Genomic DNA, 13,512 nt, shown 5'->3' with positions numbered 1-13,512 from the left:
CAACAGAGCCGTGCGTCCTCGGGGCAGGGCCAAAGGCCACAAGTTTGACACACAGATCCAGGGCTGCGCCATCACTACCATCGCACAATGTCATCTGAAGCTGTTATTCCACCATCGCCTCCGACCATTCTACGACCAGTGGCAAAGGATCACCACAGACAAATGGGTGCTGGAGATCATAGCCACGGGGTACGCGATCCCCTTCCAGTCACTCCCACCGCCACGACCTCCACCCAGGCCCAACCTGCAGGATGCCTCCCACGAAGCGAGACTCAAGCAGGAGGTAGACCATCTTATGCTCATAGGGGCAGTGGAAAGAGTGCCGGAGCAACTGCAAGGGAAAGGGTTCTTCTCCAGATACTTCCTCACGGAGAAAAAGACAGGGGGCTGGAGGCCCATCTTAGATCTTCGAGGCCTCAACCGGTACCTGCGCAAGCAACACTTTCGGATGATCACAATCGCCTCCATCCTTACGGCACTGGACGATGGAGATTGGTTCGCAGCCCTCGACTTACAAGACGCGTATTTTCACATAACTATCCATCCGGCTCACCGATGATTCCTCCGGTTCATGGTAGGCAAAGAACATTTTCAATACAAGGTCCGACTGTTTGGCCTCTCCTTGGCCCCCAGAGTCTTCACCAATACCTTGGCAGTGGTGTCAGCCTACCTGCACAGACGGGGTATTTATATTCCCGTATCTGGACGACTGCCTACTCAAAGGGGCCTCGAAGGAGGTTAGGTACTACGCATGATACGCGTCACAGCAGGCACGTTCTCTTTGCTCGGCCTGGTTATCAATCTGGCAAAATCAAAGATAGACCCCACACAGGACATAGAGTTCATAGGGGCACACATAAATTCTATTACAGCGAGAGTGTATCTACCAGAGACACGCTTTCAGGCCATCGGCTCCCTCGTGAAAGTCATCACCTTCAGCCCTACGGTGCCGGTTCTGACGTGCTTACAGCTGCTGGGCCACATGGCAGCAGCGACGTTCGTAGTACAGAACGCCAGGTTACACATGTGCAGCATGCAGCACTGGCTGGCGAGCGTCTACAAACCGGCAGCACACACCGTTCACAGGGTGGTGTTGCCCACGATAGAGGTGCGCAAATCCTTGCAATGGTGGGTAAACCCCAAGAACGTGCCAACAGGGGCACCCTTCCACCAACCACAAGTATCGGTTTTTCTTACTACAGATGCCTCCCACATCGGGTGGGGAGCACACATGGGCAAAGAGGTGACGCAAGGACTGTGGTCCTCCGCGGAACAGTCACTGCACATAAATATACTGGAGCTCAGAGTGGTGTTTAACGCCTGCAGACACTTTCAAGACCATATACAAGGCAAAGTAGTCGGGATCAGTACAGACAATACCTCTACCATGTTTTATATAAATCGGCAAGGAGGAGCTCGCTCCCGTGCCTTATGTGCGGAAGCAGTCCGGTTGTGGAACTGGTGCATCGCCAACAATATAACCTTGAAAGCCTCGTACTTACCAGGCGCTCACAACGTGAAGGCAGACCAGCTGAGCAGGCGTTTCGCACTCACGCACGAGTGGCAGATCCGTCCCGATCTGCTACGACCGATTTTTCACGCATGGGGCTTTCCCCAGATAGACCTGTTTGCCACTCAACACAACAAGAAGTGCCCACGATACTGCTCCAGGGCAGGACTGGGACGGGGGTCCCTGGGGGACGCATTCGCGATCTCCTGGAGGGGCCCCCTGCTTTACGCTTTTCCTCCCACAGTGCTGATCCACAAAGTCTTGCAGAAAGCCAGGAGAGAAGGAGCCCAAATGATCCTGATAGTCCCAACATGGGATAAACAGCAATGGTTCCCCCTACTCCTGCGCATGTCGGACCGTCCACCGATTCCCCTCCCGGTGGTGCCGGATCTGCTCACGCAAGCCCAGGGGTCCATAGTGCATCCGCACCCCCCAAGGCCTGTGACTACAAGCATGGTTAATCCATGGCTCAGCTCCCTAGAGAGCACATATACGGAGGAAGTGCAACAAGTCCTAGAAAGTAGCAGGAGGGCACACGGTGTTCACCCATCCCATGATTACCAGGTTCCTCAAAGGGTTGGTAAACCTATACCCCCCTCGGAAACCACTTCCACCTTCGTGGAACTTGGACCTGGTGCTTAGTGCGCTAATGGAACCACCGTTGGAGCCTTTAGCCATGGTTTCCCTCCGTCTCCTTACGATAAAGATGACCTTCCTTCTCGCAATCACATCAGCTCACAGAATTTTCCAAGGAGGCGGTAACCATACGGCTGCATCCAGCCTTTGTTCCTAAAGTTTCTTCTGAGTTTCATATTAACAAACCTATTGTTTTACCCTCGTTTATCCAAAGCCTCATAACTCTAACAAAGAGGCGCGCCTACACCTCCTGGAGGTGAGGAGGGCGCTAGCCTTCTATATAGACAGGACCAAGTCCTTCCGGAAAACGGATAGACTCCTAGTCTCTCTCGCTCCCAAATTGAAAGGAAAAGATTGTCTTCGCAGAGAATCTCGAAGCACATCGTATCCTGCATAAAAATGTGCTACGAACTCAAAAAGACTCCTTTACTGGCCACGCCTAGGGCTCACTCCACTAGGGCGGTGGCGGCATCAACAGCCTTTTTCAAGGGCATTGCGCTAAAAGACATTTGCAGAGCGGCGACCTGGTCATCCTATGACACCTTTGCCAAGCACTACGCCCTTCACAGGGTATTCCAAGAGGATACCCAACTCTCGACAGTGGTCCTCTCGGGGACAAGCTGCACATGATCCGATTACCCATCTCCTATTTTGGGTTACTGCTGGGTAGTCACCTAACGTGGAGCACCCACGGGGACACTCGAAGAAGAAAAAGAAGTTACTCACCGTAGTAACGGTGGTTCTTCGAGATGTGTCCCCGTGGGTGCTCCACCACCCGCCCATCCTCCCCGCTTCGGATCTCTGTTTAGTGTTTTTCAGGAGCATCCGAGGCGGTTGGTCAAGGAACTGGCGGGGACTGGGTCGCACACATGGCCAGGAGCGCGCAAGGGAGCGGTGCGCACCAGCGCATGCGCGGTCTGGCAGAAACTGCTTGGAAGATCTGACCTGCGGCGCCGGGGCGAGCCCGACACCTAACGTGGAGCACCCATGGGGACACATCTCGAAGAACCACCGTTACTACGGTGAGTAACTTCTCTTTCCGTCCCTCTGCCTTATGACACCCTTTTAAATACTTGAAAACTGCTATCATGTCCCCCCTCAATCTTCTCTTTTCCAAACTAAACAAGCCCAGTTCTTTCAGCCTTTCTTCGTAGGTCATGTTCTCTAGACCTTTGATCATTCTCGTTGCTCTCCTCTGGACCCTTTCCAATTTCTCCACATCCTTCCTGAACTGCGGTGCCCAGAACTGGACACAATACTCCAGCTGAGGCCTAACCAGCGCAGAGCAGAGTGGGAGAATGGCTTCTTGTGTCTTTTTCACAACACACCATTAATGCATCCCAGAATCATGTTTGCTTTTTTTGCAACAGCATCACACTGTTGACTCATAGTTAGCTTGTGGTCCACTATAACCCCTAGATCCCTTTCTGCTGTACTTATTCCTAGGCAGTCCTTTCCCATTCTGTATGTGTGCGGCTCAAGCATATCAACCTTCTGAAGCTCAGAGCAGTGCGATATGCCTGCATGCACTTCTCCAGGTAGATAACCAACAACACAGTCTGAATGATGATGGACAGTACAACGACAATCCACTACGTCAACAAACAAGGTGGAATACGCTCACAACAACTCTGTTGAGAAGCAGTGGAACTGTAGAAGTGGTGTATGCCTTGGAAAATCCACCTTGTAGTGGCCTACATACCAGGCAGCAAGAATCTACTGGCGGATGACCTCAGCTGCAATTTTCCACCATCTTCTATCTCTTCCACAGATGGGGATTCCCCACTGTGGATCTATTTGCCCCAAGTGCCAATGTGTTGCCTCCACTATTTCTCCAGACATGGATTAGGCCTCAGTTCACTGGGAGATGCGTTCAACATCGTATGGAATCACCTTTAGCATATGCATTGCCACTCATCTCTCTCATGCAGAGGGCCATGATCAAGATAAAGCAGGACAGGGCTTGGGCCATATGACTAGTACCCAGATGGCCCAAACAGACCTAGTTCTCTGACCTTTTACAGCTGGCAAGACACCCATCATATCATCTCACTCCCGTTCCCTCACTGCTAACCCAACAGAACAAGTCCATTTGCTACCCAGCCATCGACCACCTTCACCTTCATGTGTGGTACCTGGTTGGCTGATGGACTCAGAGCTGCACTGTCCACTGGAAGTCCAAGTAATCCTCGGGAACAGTAGGTGACCTGCAACAAGGAAAACCTATTCACATGCATATGGGGATCCCACACATACTCACTTACCTGCTTCACCTGCAACAGACAAACACATTCATCATTCATATTTGCTTTGCAGCCATATCGGCTTTTTACCTGCCTATCTAGGGCCATTCGGTCTTCACCCACCCATCAGTCAAGTGGTTCCTTAAGGGCCTTCACAACACATTATCTCCATTTTAAGAACCAGCACCTGCATGGGACCTCAATTTAGTCCTCAGGGCCCTAACCAGCAAACCCTGTAAGCCAACAGCCACCTGCCCTCTTTTGCACTTGTCCATGAAAATGGCTTTCCTTGTAGCAATCACTTGGGCATGAAAGGTGGGAGTGATCAGTGCACCGATGTCAGAGCCACTGTATACAACCTTGTACAAGGACAAAGTAGTCCTCTTCACCCACCCAAAATTCCTTGCAAAAGTACTTACTGCTTTCCACTTCAGTGCGCCGGTATACTTACTAGTCTTCTTCCCCAAACATCATACTGAAGATGGGGACAGAGCCTTGCATATTCTCAACATCCGCTGGGCCTTGGCCTTCTACCTGGGGAGAACACAAATATCTTGGGGCATGCCTGTCTCCAAGCAAAGGCTGTCCAAGTGGATCTCGAGCTGTGTAAGACTCGCTTACAACATGTTTAACAGAGAACCTCCCGTGAGCATCTGTGTTCATTCCACACAGGCAGTGGCTCCTTTCACAGCCTTCCTCCAGGGCATGTCCACTGAAGACATTTGTAGAGCACCTACGCAGGTGGCTGCTCACACGTTCACACTGCATTGCGCTATACAGATTGTTGCTGACACACACTGCATTTGGCCGTTCTATAATGTCATCAGCCAATGTACGCCATCTGAAGGCACCACCTCCAAACAATGACACAGCTTTGTAGTCACCTAAAGGTGGAGCACCCACAGGGACCTTTGAAGAAGGGAAGGTTACTCACCCTGCGCAGTAACTGGAGTTCTTCAAGATGTTGTCCCCACGGATGCTCCACCACCCACCCTCCTCCCCTCTGCTTTGGATTCCTGCTTTGGCTTCTGGATCAGAGAAGAACTGAGGAACCAGCTGCCCGTGCATGTGCAGTAAGTGCCATGGGCATCTTGTGCCTGTGCCCTGCATGCACAGGCAGCTGGGGTTGCAGGGAGGGACCACTGCTACTAACAAGTCTCTGACCAGTAGGTGCAGTGGCACTGCAGCACCTAAAGGTGGAGCACCCATGGAGACAATATCTCGAAGAACACGAGTTACTGCACAGGGTAATCTCTCTTTCTACTATGCTTGATGTGTCTGTTGGAGTCTGTCCAGTATGTTCTCTCTCCATCCCAGAAGAGAGAGAACGTCACCCTGAGTAGCTTTGAGGAGCTGCCTTCACTTCTTGCCCATCCCATCCTGAGCATTGGCAGAGCAGTGGTTCTGTGCAGGGGACCTGCCTTCTCAGCACATTTGTTTTCATGTCCCTGCAGGTGCGGGATGACACCTACAAGCTGGTGCATGGGCTGCAGACCCAGGTGAAGAGCTACAAGCTGTATATCACCAAGGAATCCCTGTATCAGCAGAGAGTCCACTACAGGGAGCTGGAGAAGAGGCTGAAGGAGGCTGAGTTCTGGATGCAGAGGCTGGGCAGCCTTGCCCAGCTGGTGAACCTCATGACCTGCCAGAACCTGGTCTCCATTGTGCAGGAGGAGATCACATCCTTCGTCAGCAACATCATGAAGGTGAGGCAGGAAGAGGTCTGAGGGGGTTACATAAGAACATAAGAATGGCCATACTGGGTCAGACCAAAGGTCCATCCAGCCCAGCATCCCATCTGCCGACAGTGGCCAATGCCAGGTGCCCCAGAGAAGGAGAACAGAAGACAATGATCAAGTGATTTATCTCCTGCCATCCATCTCCTGCCCTTGTTCTGAAGGCTAGGGCACCATACTTTATCCCTGGCTAATAGCCATTTATGGACCTAACCTGCAAAAATTTATCAAGCTCTTTTTTAAACCCTAATAGAGTCCTGGCCTTCACAGCCTCCTCAGGCAAGGAGTTCCACAGGTTGACTGTGCGTGTGTGAAGAAAAATTTCCTTTTATTAGTTTTGAACCTACTACCCATCAATTTCATTTGGTGTCCCCTAGTTCTTGTATTATGGGAAAAGGTAAATAATTTTTCTATATTAACTTTCTCCACACCATTCATGATTTTATATACCTCTATCATATCGCCCCTCAATCGCCTCTTTTCCAAACTGAAAAGTCCCAGTCTCTCTAGCCTCTCCCCATATGGGACCCGTTCCAAACCCCTAATCATCTTAGTCGCCCTTTTCTGAACCTTTTCTAATGCCAATATATCTTTTTTGAGGTGAGGAGACCACATCTGCACGCAGTACTCAAGATGTGGGCGTACCATAGTTTTATATAGGGGAAGTATGATATCTTTTGTCTTATTATCGATCCCTTTTTTAATAATTCCTAACATCCTATTTGCTTTACTAACTGCCGCTGCACACTGCGTGGATGTCTTCAGAGAACTATCCACTATAACTCCAAGATCCCTTTCCTGATCTGTCGTAGCTAAATTTGACCCCATCATGTAGTACGTGTAATTTGGGTTATTTTTTCCAACATGCATTACCTTACACTTACCCACATTAAATTTCATTTGCCATTTTGCTGCCCAATCACTCAGTTTGCTGAGATCTTTTTGTAGTTCTTCACAATCCCTTTTGGTTTTGACTGTCCTGAACAACTTGGTGTCATCTGCAAACTTTGCCACCTCGCTGCTTACCTCATTTTCTAGATCATTGATGAACAAGTTGAACAGGATCGGTCCCAGGACTGACCCCTGGGGAACACCACTAGTTACCCTCCTCCATTGTGAAAATTTACCATTTATTCCCACCCTTTGTTTTCTGTCTTTTAACCAATTCCCGATCCATGAAAGGACCTTTCCTCCTATCCCATGACCACCTAATTTACATAAAAGCCTTTGGTGTGGGACTGTGTCAAAGGCTTTCTGGAAATCTAGGTATATTATGTCCACTGGGTGCCCCTTGTCCGCATGTTTATTAACCCTTTCAAAGAATTCTAATAGATTAGTTAGACACGACTTCCCTCTGCAGAAACCATGCTGACTTTTGCCCAACAATTTGTGCTCTTCTACGTGCCTTGCAATTTTATTCTTTACTAGTGTTTCTACTAATTTGCCTGGTACTGATGTTAAACTTATCGGTCTATAATTGCCAGGGTCTCCTCTAGAGCCTTTTTTAAATATTGGCGTTATATTGGCCGTTTTCCAGTGATTTGGTTTGGCTCTGTCGGTTTGTCTCTTGCTCAGTCTGCCAGCAGTGAAGATTAGATGGGATGGCTGGGAATCTAGTACGACCTGTGATAATATTGGAGGCTTTCTGGGGCATGCTGAGTGGGTCAAATTAGGGCCAGTTATTTAAAGACAGGGCTGCTTACATCCCAAGACGGGGGGTCCCCCAAACCAGTCACAAAGAGCACTTCTGTTTCCCACACTGGCAAACAAGAAGTCAAACCAGCAAATCCCTTGCATACTGCAGCTTCTCCTGTGCCACAATCAGTATCACTCTTCACACAGATGAGAGGTTATGAAAATCAAGCTCACCAAATCTGAACAGGTTCTTCTAATCCCAAAGGACCAGCCACATTTCCCAGTCAACGTGTACCTCAGATCTCACCCAGAAGAGCACGCTGGGCCAGTCCTTTAGAACCCAACATCTAAAGGTTTATGAGTAAAAGAAGCAAAAAGAACAGGTTGGCCATGTCTGCACTAGCCCCAAACTTTGAAATTGCCATGCAAATGGCCATTTCGAAGTTTACTAATGAAGCGCTGAAATGCACATTCAGCGCCTCATTAGCAAGCGGGCGGGTGCGGCACTTCGAAATTGACGTGGCTCGCAGCCGCACGGCTCATCCAGACAGGGCTCCTTTTTGAAAGGACCCCGCCTACTTCGAAGTCCCCTTATTCCCATCTGCTCATGGGAATAAGGGGACTTCGAAGTAGGCGGGGTCCTTTCGAAAAGGAGCCCCACGGGACTAGCCGCGTGGCGGCGAGGTGCATCAATTTCGAAATGCCGCGGCCACCCGCATGCTAATGAAGCGCTGAATATGCATTTCAGCGCTTCATTAGTAAACTTCAAAATGGCCATTTGCATGGCAATTTCAAAGTTTCGGGCTAGTGTAGACACGGCTGTTGAGAGTAAAATTGTTAAAGGAGTGAAATTACATACACCAATTCAAAGTTCCTGGTGCAGGTTTGTAGTAGAGTTGGAATGAACTGCTATCTTAAAAGTCTCTGGAGTCTGTCCACTGTTAGGGCGGGTCACTGATCCTTCCAGGCTCAGTTCATAGCAGAGATGTTCCAGAAGTGATGAGCTGGATTGAGGACAAAGCTGGAGGAACTCCAGGGTTCTCTTTATCCCCTTGCACATGTGGAGAGGATTCCATTGTTCTTGCTGTGTGAAGGTGCCTCCCAAAGTGGAGCATGTCACATAAGGAAGTCACCTGTCTGTGTCCTTTTTTGGCAATCGGACATTGCCTGTCTGTTGGTGTGCATGTTCACAGCCAAGTTCCTCTGATGTGGATTGGCACCTGTTAATGCCCTTTCTCTGCCAAGCATGGCTTCACCTGATTAGAAACCCTTTTACAAGAGGTTGCCATATTTACTTTTGAGGAGTTTCAGAAGCAAACATTTGAATTACAAGTGCAGCGCCAATATTTACAACTTAAAAGATAAAAATGATACTTGCATATGAGCAGCATAAACAGAATGAACAAATCATAAGCTTTCAAGGGACATTTTACTTAACTCACTTTTTCATAGAACAGTGGTTGCACCAAGTTTTGCATGTTCATCGGAAGCCAGTGATGTCGGACCTGCTGATAACACCAGCCAGAGATCCTGCCCAGTTCCTCCATACTGAACCCTGTCACTTTTGCTTAGCATAAGCTGTGCTCTCCAAACTGTGAGGGACTGTGACTCTCCTTTGCAGGGTGGTGGTACCTCACGGGAAGCTGTCCTTCACGTACACCTGGAGTTTGACACTGACAGTCAGCTGGTCCCCTTTCCCTCTGACCAGGTGCTGGAAAACAGCCTGCTGGGGGCCCTGGATGCTGTGGTGGAGTCTGTCCTGCAGGTTGGTACCTCTGACTCCCAGTTTGGCAGTTGTCCTTCCCTGGAAAGTGGGAGTGGACAGTCTACCTGTGGCCAAAGGAGACGTTCAAGGGGCCATCCATCCCCAGTGAAATGGACCTTGTGCCAGGCTCTTCCTGCTCCACTGCCATTGCTGAAGGTCAGGCACATACCTGGGACTTAGGAGCCTTTGCCACAATGCTGGGGGGTGATGGGAGAAGCCAGTTCCCAGAAGGAGCTCTAGAGTTAAGTCAGCTGTGCAAGGCTAGGAAGCAGGAAACTGCTTGTGGTGGAGGGGAAAGGGATGGTGAGCTGCTGCTTCTGCTGCCAAGTCGGGACGCAAGCATTGTCAATGGTGCATGGTTGGGGGAGTCTGCATGACCTGGTCTGGAGGTTGAAATGTTCTGTTGTGAAGAGTGGAGCGTTGCCCAGGGTGAAGGGGATCTCCCTGCAGGTGACTCAGACCAGGAAGGAGAAACCAGTGACCCAACCTGAGCAGAGTTCTGCAGGCCAAGAGACTCACCAGAGTCAGGACTTGAGAATGATGTGCAAAGTCCACCCAAGTGGTAAGTGACTTCCCCACAAGGTCTCTTCACCAGGCCTCATCACTATTGGCTGATCCTCGACCAAATGGAGCACTGCCCTGGAGCTCCCAGGGTGGGGGACAGAGCAGATGAGACAGGGGGCCCAGCTGCTGTGCACTCCCTCTCCAAGGTGTCGGCTGGGCAGTTGCTTGCATCCCCCATCATCCCTGCAGCTGGTGTTTGTTAGAAACCTCTCTCTCTCTTTCTCCTTCTGCCCAGCCCTTAGAGAAACAGAGGGAGGCAGCCCCTGCCCCCATGATGTACTGCTCCAGAGTCTGTCTGTGGAGGCACTCTGTGGCCAGGACCCACAACTGGTGCATCATCTGGATCTGAAGGCCATCGGGGGACTGGAGATAACTGGGCAGCGGCTGAAGAGCCAGTACCCAGTGCCATCGAGGGAGCAGCTGGAACAGGACCTGCACTCAGACAGCAGAATCCAGGGGGCTCTGGCCAGCCAGCGGGCTGTGCTGGCAGTGAGTGAGGGGAGTGGTGAATTCGGACAGTCTGTCCAAGTCTGCCTTGCGTCTTTCCCTTCGGTGTCTCTGAGAGCTGGCCTTTCACCAGAGCTCTGGGTCCAGCCCTGTGTCCTTGAACTGGGCCACCCCAGCCATCCCTTGGGCTCTTTTGATTATGTCACCAAGGTCCCCCCACACCTCTCTGCTTTTCCGTTGCTTGGCCAGGCCAGGATGACAGCTTATTAACTTGCACGGCTAGGGAGCTTCCCGCTACAAATCCCCTGGCTCACTTATTATGCCAGGTGTCCTGGGCCCTAAAGAGACTGTGTGCCCTAGGGAAGAACCACTCCTCCCTCAGAGCCTGAAAAGTACCTACTTGAATGGGGTCTGATGCTGACTGGAGCCCCTGGCCATTGCTGCAGTACCCAGAACGGTGATCACTCATCCTGATGGGTGGAGTCTTTCTGACTCTCCTGTGCCCAGAGGGGCCTTCCCAATCACATCCAGGACCTCTTGTCCTGCACTCTCTCCCCGGCCTTGCCTAAGCTATAGCTTGCCCCAGATTGGACAGGCCTGGGATGGGGGTTACCCTCTCAAGGACCAGGCTGCCAGGTTGAGCACCAACTGGTATTTTTCATTGGGCTCTGGGAGTATCGTGGTGAATGGTGGGGAGCGCTCTGTATTTCCTGCTGTCTGGGGCTGTGGGTTGCTGAGAGCCCCCTGTTCCGCCTGCAGGAGGCCCTGAGGGAGACCCAGGAGATCTGCAAGCAGCATATGTGGGTGGCAGAGGTCCACAGCTTTGTTCACAGCTGGAGTCGCAAGCAGCTGGAGCAAATGAAGGGTCGTCCAGCAGGCGACTATGTGCAGCGAGTGGTGCAGATGCGTGCCTGGGCAGAACGTGTCAGAGAGGTGCCCTCCACAGTCATCACCTGCAACCAGCTCCTCCTGATGGATTGCAGCTGTGTGCAGCAGGAGATTGGTGAGTGGGCAGGCGTGGAATCTACAGTGCCGGGGTGGGGCAATTGCTCTGCGGGCATTGCAGGGGAGGGTGTAGTCCCTCAGAGAGCAGGAAGAAGTCAGGGGAAGTGAGTCAGAGCAAAAGGCTCCTGTGTGGGGAGTGGATATCACATGGCTGGATAAGGGGAATAGTTGACAGCTCAGGGGTGGGGGACGGGCAATGGGACCGGGCAATGGGCTCATGGGAGTGGGGGAAGGCTGGTGATTGAGGGAAGGGGCAATGGGCTCGTGGGTGGGTGGAAGGGCTGGTCTCAGAGGGGAGGGGCAATGGGACCTGGCAATGGGCTCATGGGAGGGGAGAAGGGCTGGTCTCAGAGGGGAGGGGCAATGGGACCTGACAATGGGCTTGTGGGTGGGTGGAAGGGCTGCTGAGAGAGGGGAGGGGAATGGGACCTGGCAATGGGCTCATGGGAGAGAGGAAGGGCTGGTGGGAGATGGGAGGGGCAATGGGCTTGTGGGAGGGGGGAAGGGCTGGTGAGAGGGGGAGGGGCAATGGGACCTGGTAATGGGCTCGTGGGAGTTGGAAGGGCTGGTGATTGCAGGGAGGGGCAATTGGTTTTGGCCATTGGAAAGAGCAGTCTGTGGAGTCTGGTCGTGTGTTTCTGGGGCCTTGAGGGGGTATCCATTGGGCTCATGTTCTGGTGTGTCAACGGCTGAAGTCATGAGGGGGTTTGTCTTCATCAGGAGGGTGACTGGGATGGAAGGCTAGTGATGGCAGCAGAGCTAGGCCCCCTTTCCTCATGTCCTTGTCTTGATGGCCACTTGTCCCTCCCCCAGTGCCCCTGCTGGACTCCATCAGGAAGGAGATCCTCTCCCTGCTGTTGAGTGAGATATCCCAGCGCAGCGAGAGCCTCATTTCTGAGCTGGGTGCGGTAGTGCAGCTCTACCAGAATGTCAGCACCAACATCTTCACCATTGCCAAGTGCTCCCAGAAGGTATGGCTTTAACAGACGGGGTGCCAGGGATGCTGAGCTCTGCCTGGGCTCAGCTGGCTAGGCCCCAAGACACTTCCCTAACTCCTGACTCTCCTCCCTCTTGCGGAGGGTGAGGCCTCTCTTTCCACAGACCATGCCCATTCCTTCCATCTGATTGGGGGCCATTGCCAAGAAGCCAGACTTCAGCCCCGCATGTGGGGTACCCTGCTGGCATAGCCTCAGAGAGACTGGTGGGTGTCAGCAATATAGAAAGAAATGCAACAATGTCAGGAAAGCAGCCAGAATGGAAAAGATGCAATGGTTAGAGGAGCAATATGAAGATATACAGAGGTGAAATGGAGGTGTATAAGATGATTAGGAATACTAACAGGAAGTGGCAGCCAAAGCAGATGGCGATCTAAGATTAGAACAATGAGGTGTTCATCAACAAGGAGAAAGTTGTGCAGCGATGGGCAATATATGGCACTGATCTATACAAAGCACAGTTGGACCTGAGTGTCTCAGAGAGACTTAATGAAGTACTAAAAGAGCTATCTCTGCCGAACATCGAGAGCGAGTCCAATATTTCAAAGGAGGAAGTAAAAAGAGCAGTGAAATGACTAAAGAATAAAAAGAGCCCTGGAAATTATAAGATCACAGGAGAGATGATCAAATATGGCAGAGAAAGCATGATTCAGGAAATACACTGACTATGTAATATAGCATGGAAAGAAGAGAAGGCACCTAAGGAATGGGCAAGATCTGTGCTAGAGACAATACACATGAAAGGAAGCATGTTGCCGTGCAAGAACTACAGAATGATTGCCCTAACAAATCATCTAGGCAAGGAGCTGATGATGATACTGACAGAGAGACTGAGATTGCAGATAGAAGAACATCTAGCAGACAAGCAAGTGTGATTCAGGAAAGATAGATGTACCATACAGCAAATATTGATCCTAACACTGATAGTGGGAAAAGTTCAATGAAAGAATAAGAATGTCTATAATTGCTTTGCCCA

The 13,512-nt window shown here is 51.0% G+C and overlaps 1 protein-coding gene across 1 annotated transcript in view; it reads left to right on the top strand.

Annotated features, from left to right (window-relative positions):
- Positions 1–10,292, top strand: part of LOC142005929 (dynein heavy chain domain-containing protein 1-like) — a 92,128-nt gene extending 81,836 nt beyond the window's left edge. Inside the window, exons 7-9 of the mRNA XM_074983114.1 lie at positions 5,844–6,095; positions 9,382–9,525; positions 10,236–10,292. Of these exons, the coding sequence (XP_074839215.1) occupies positions 5,844–6,095; positions 9,382–9,525; positions 10,236–10,292 (453 nt within the window). The remainder of the gene's footprint in view (positions 1–5,843; positions 6,096–9,381; positions 9,526–10,235) is intronic.
- The last annotated feature ends 3,220 nt before the right edge of the window (positions 10,293–13,512 follow it).

Source organism: Carettochelys insculpta, chromosome 1 (genome assembly GCF_033958435.1).
Source record: "Carettochelys insculpta isolate YL-2023 chromosome 1, ASM3395843v1, whole genome shotgun sequence".
Lineage (NCBI taxonomy): Eukaryota > Metazoa > Chordata > Testudines > Carettochelyidae > Carettochelys > Carettochelys insculpta.
The sequence above is the reverse complement of the archived record's forward strand: the minus strand, read 5'-3'. Positions and strand labels throughout refer to the sequence as shown.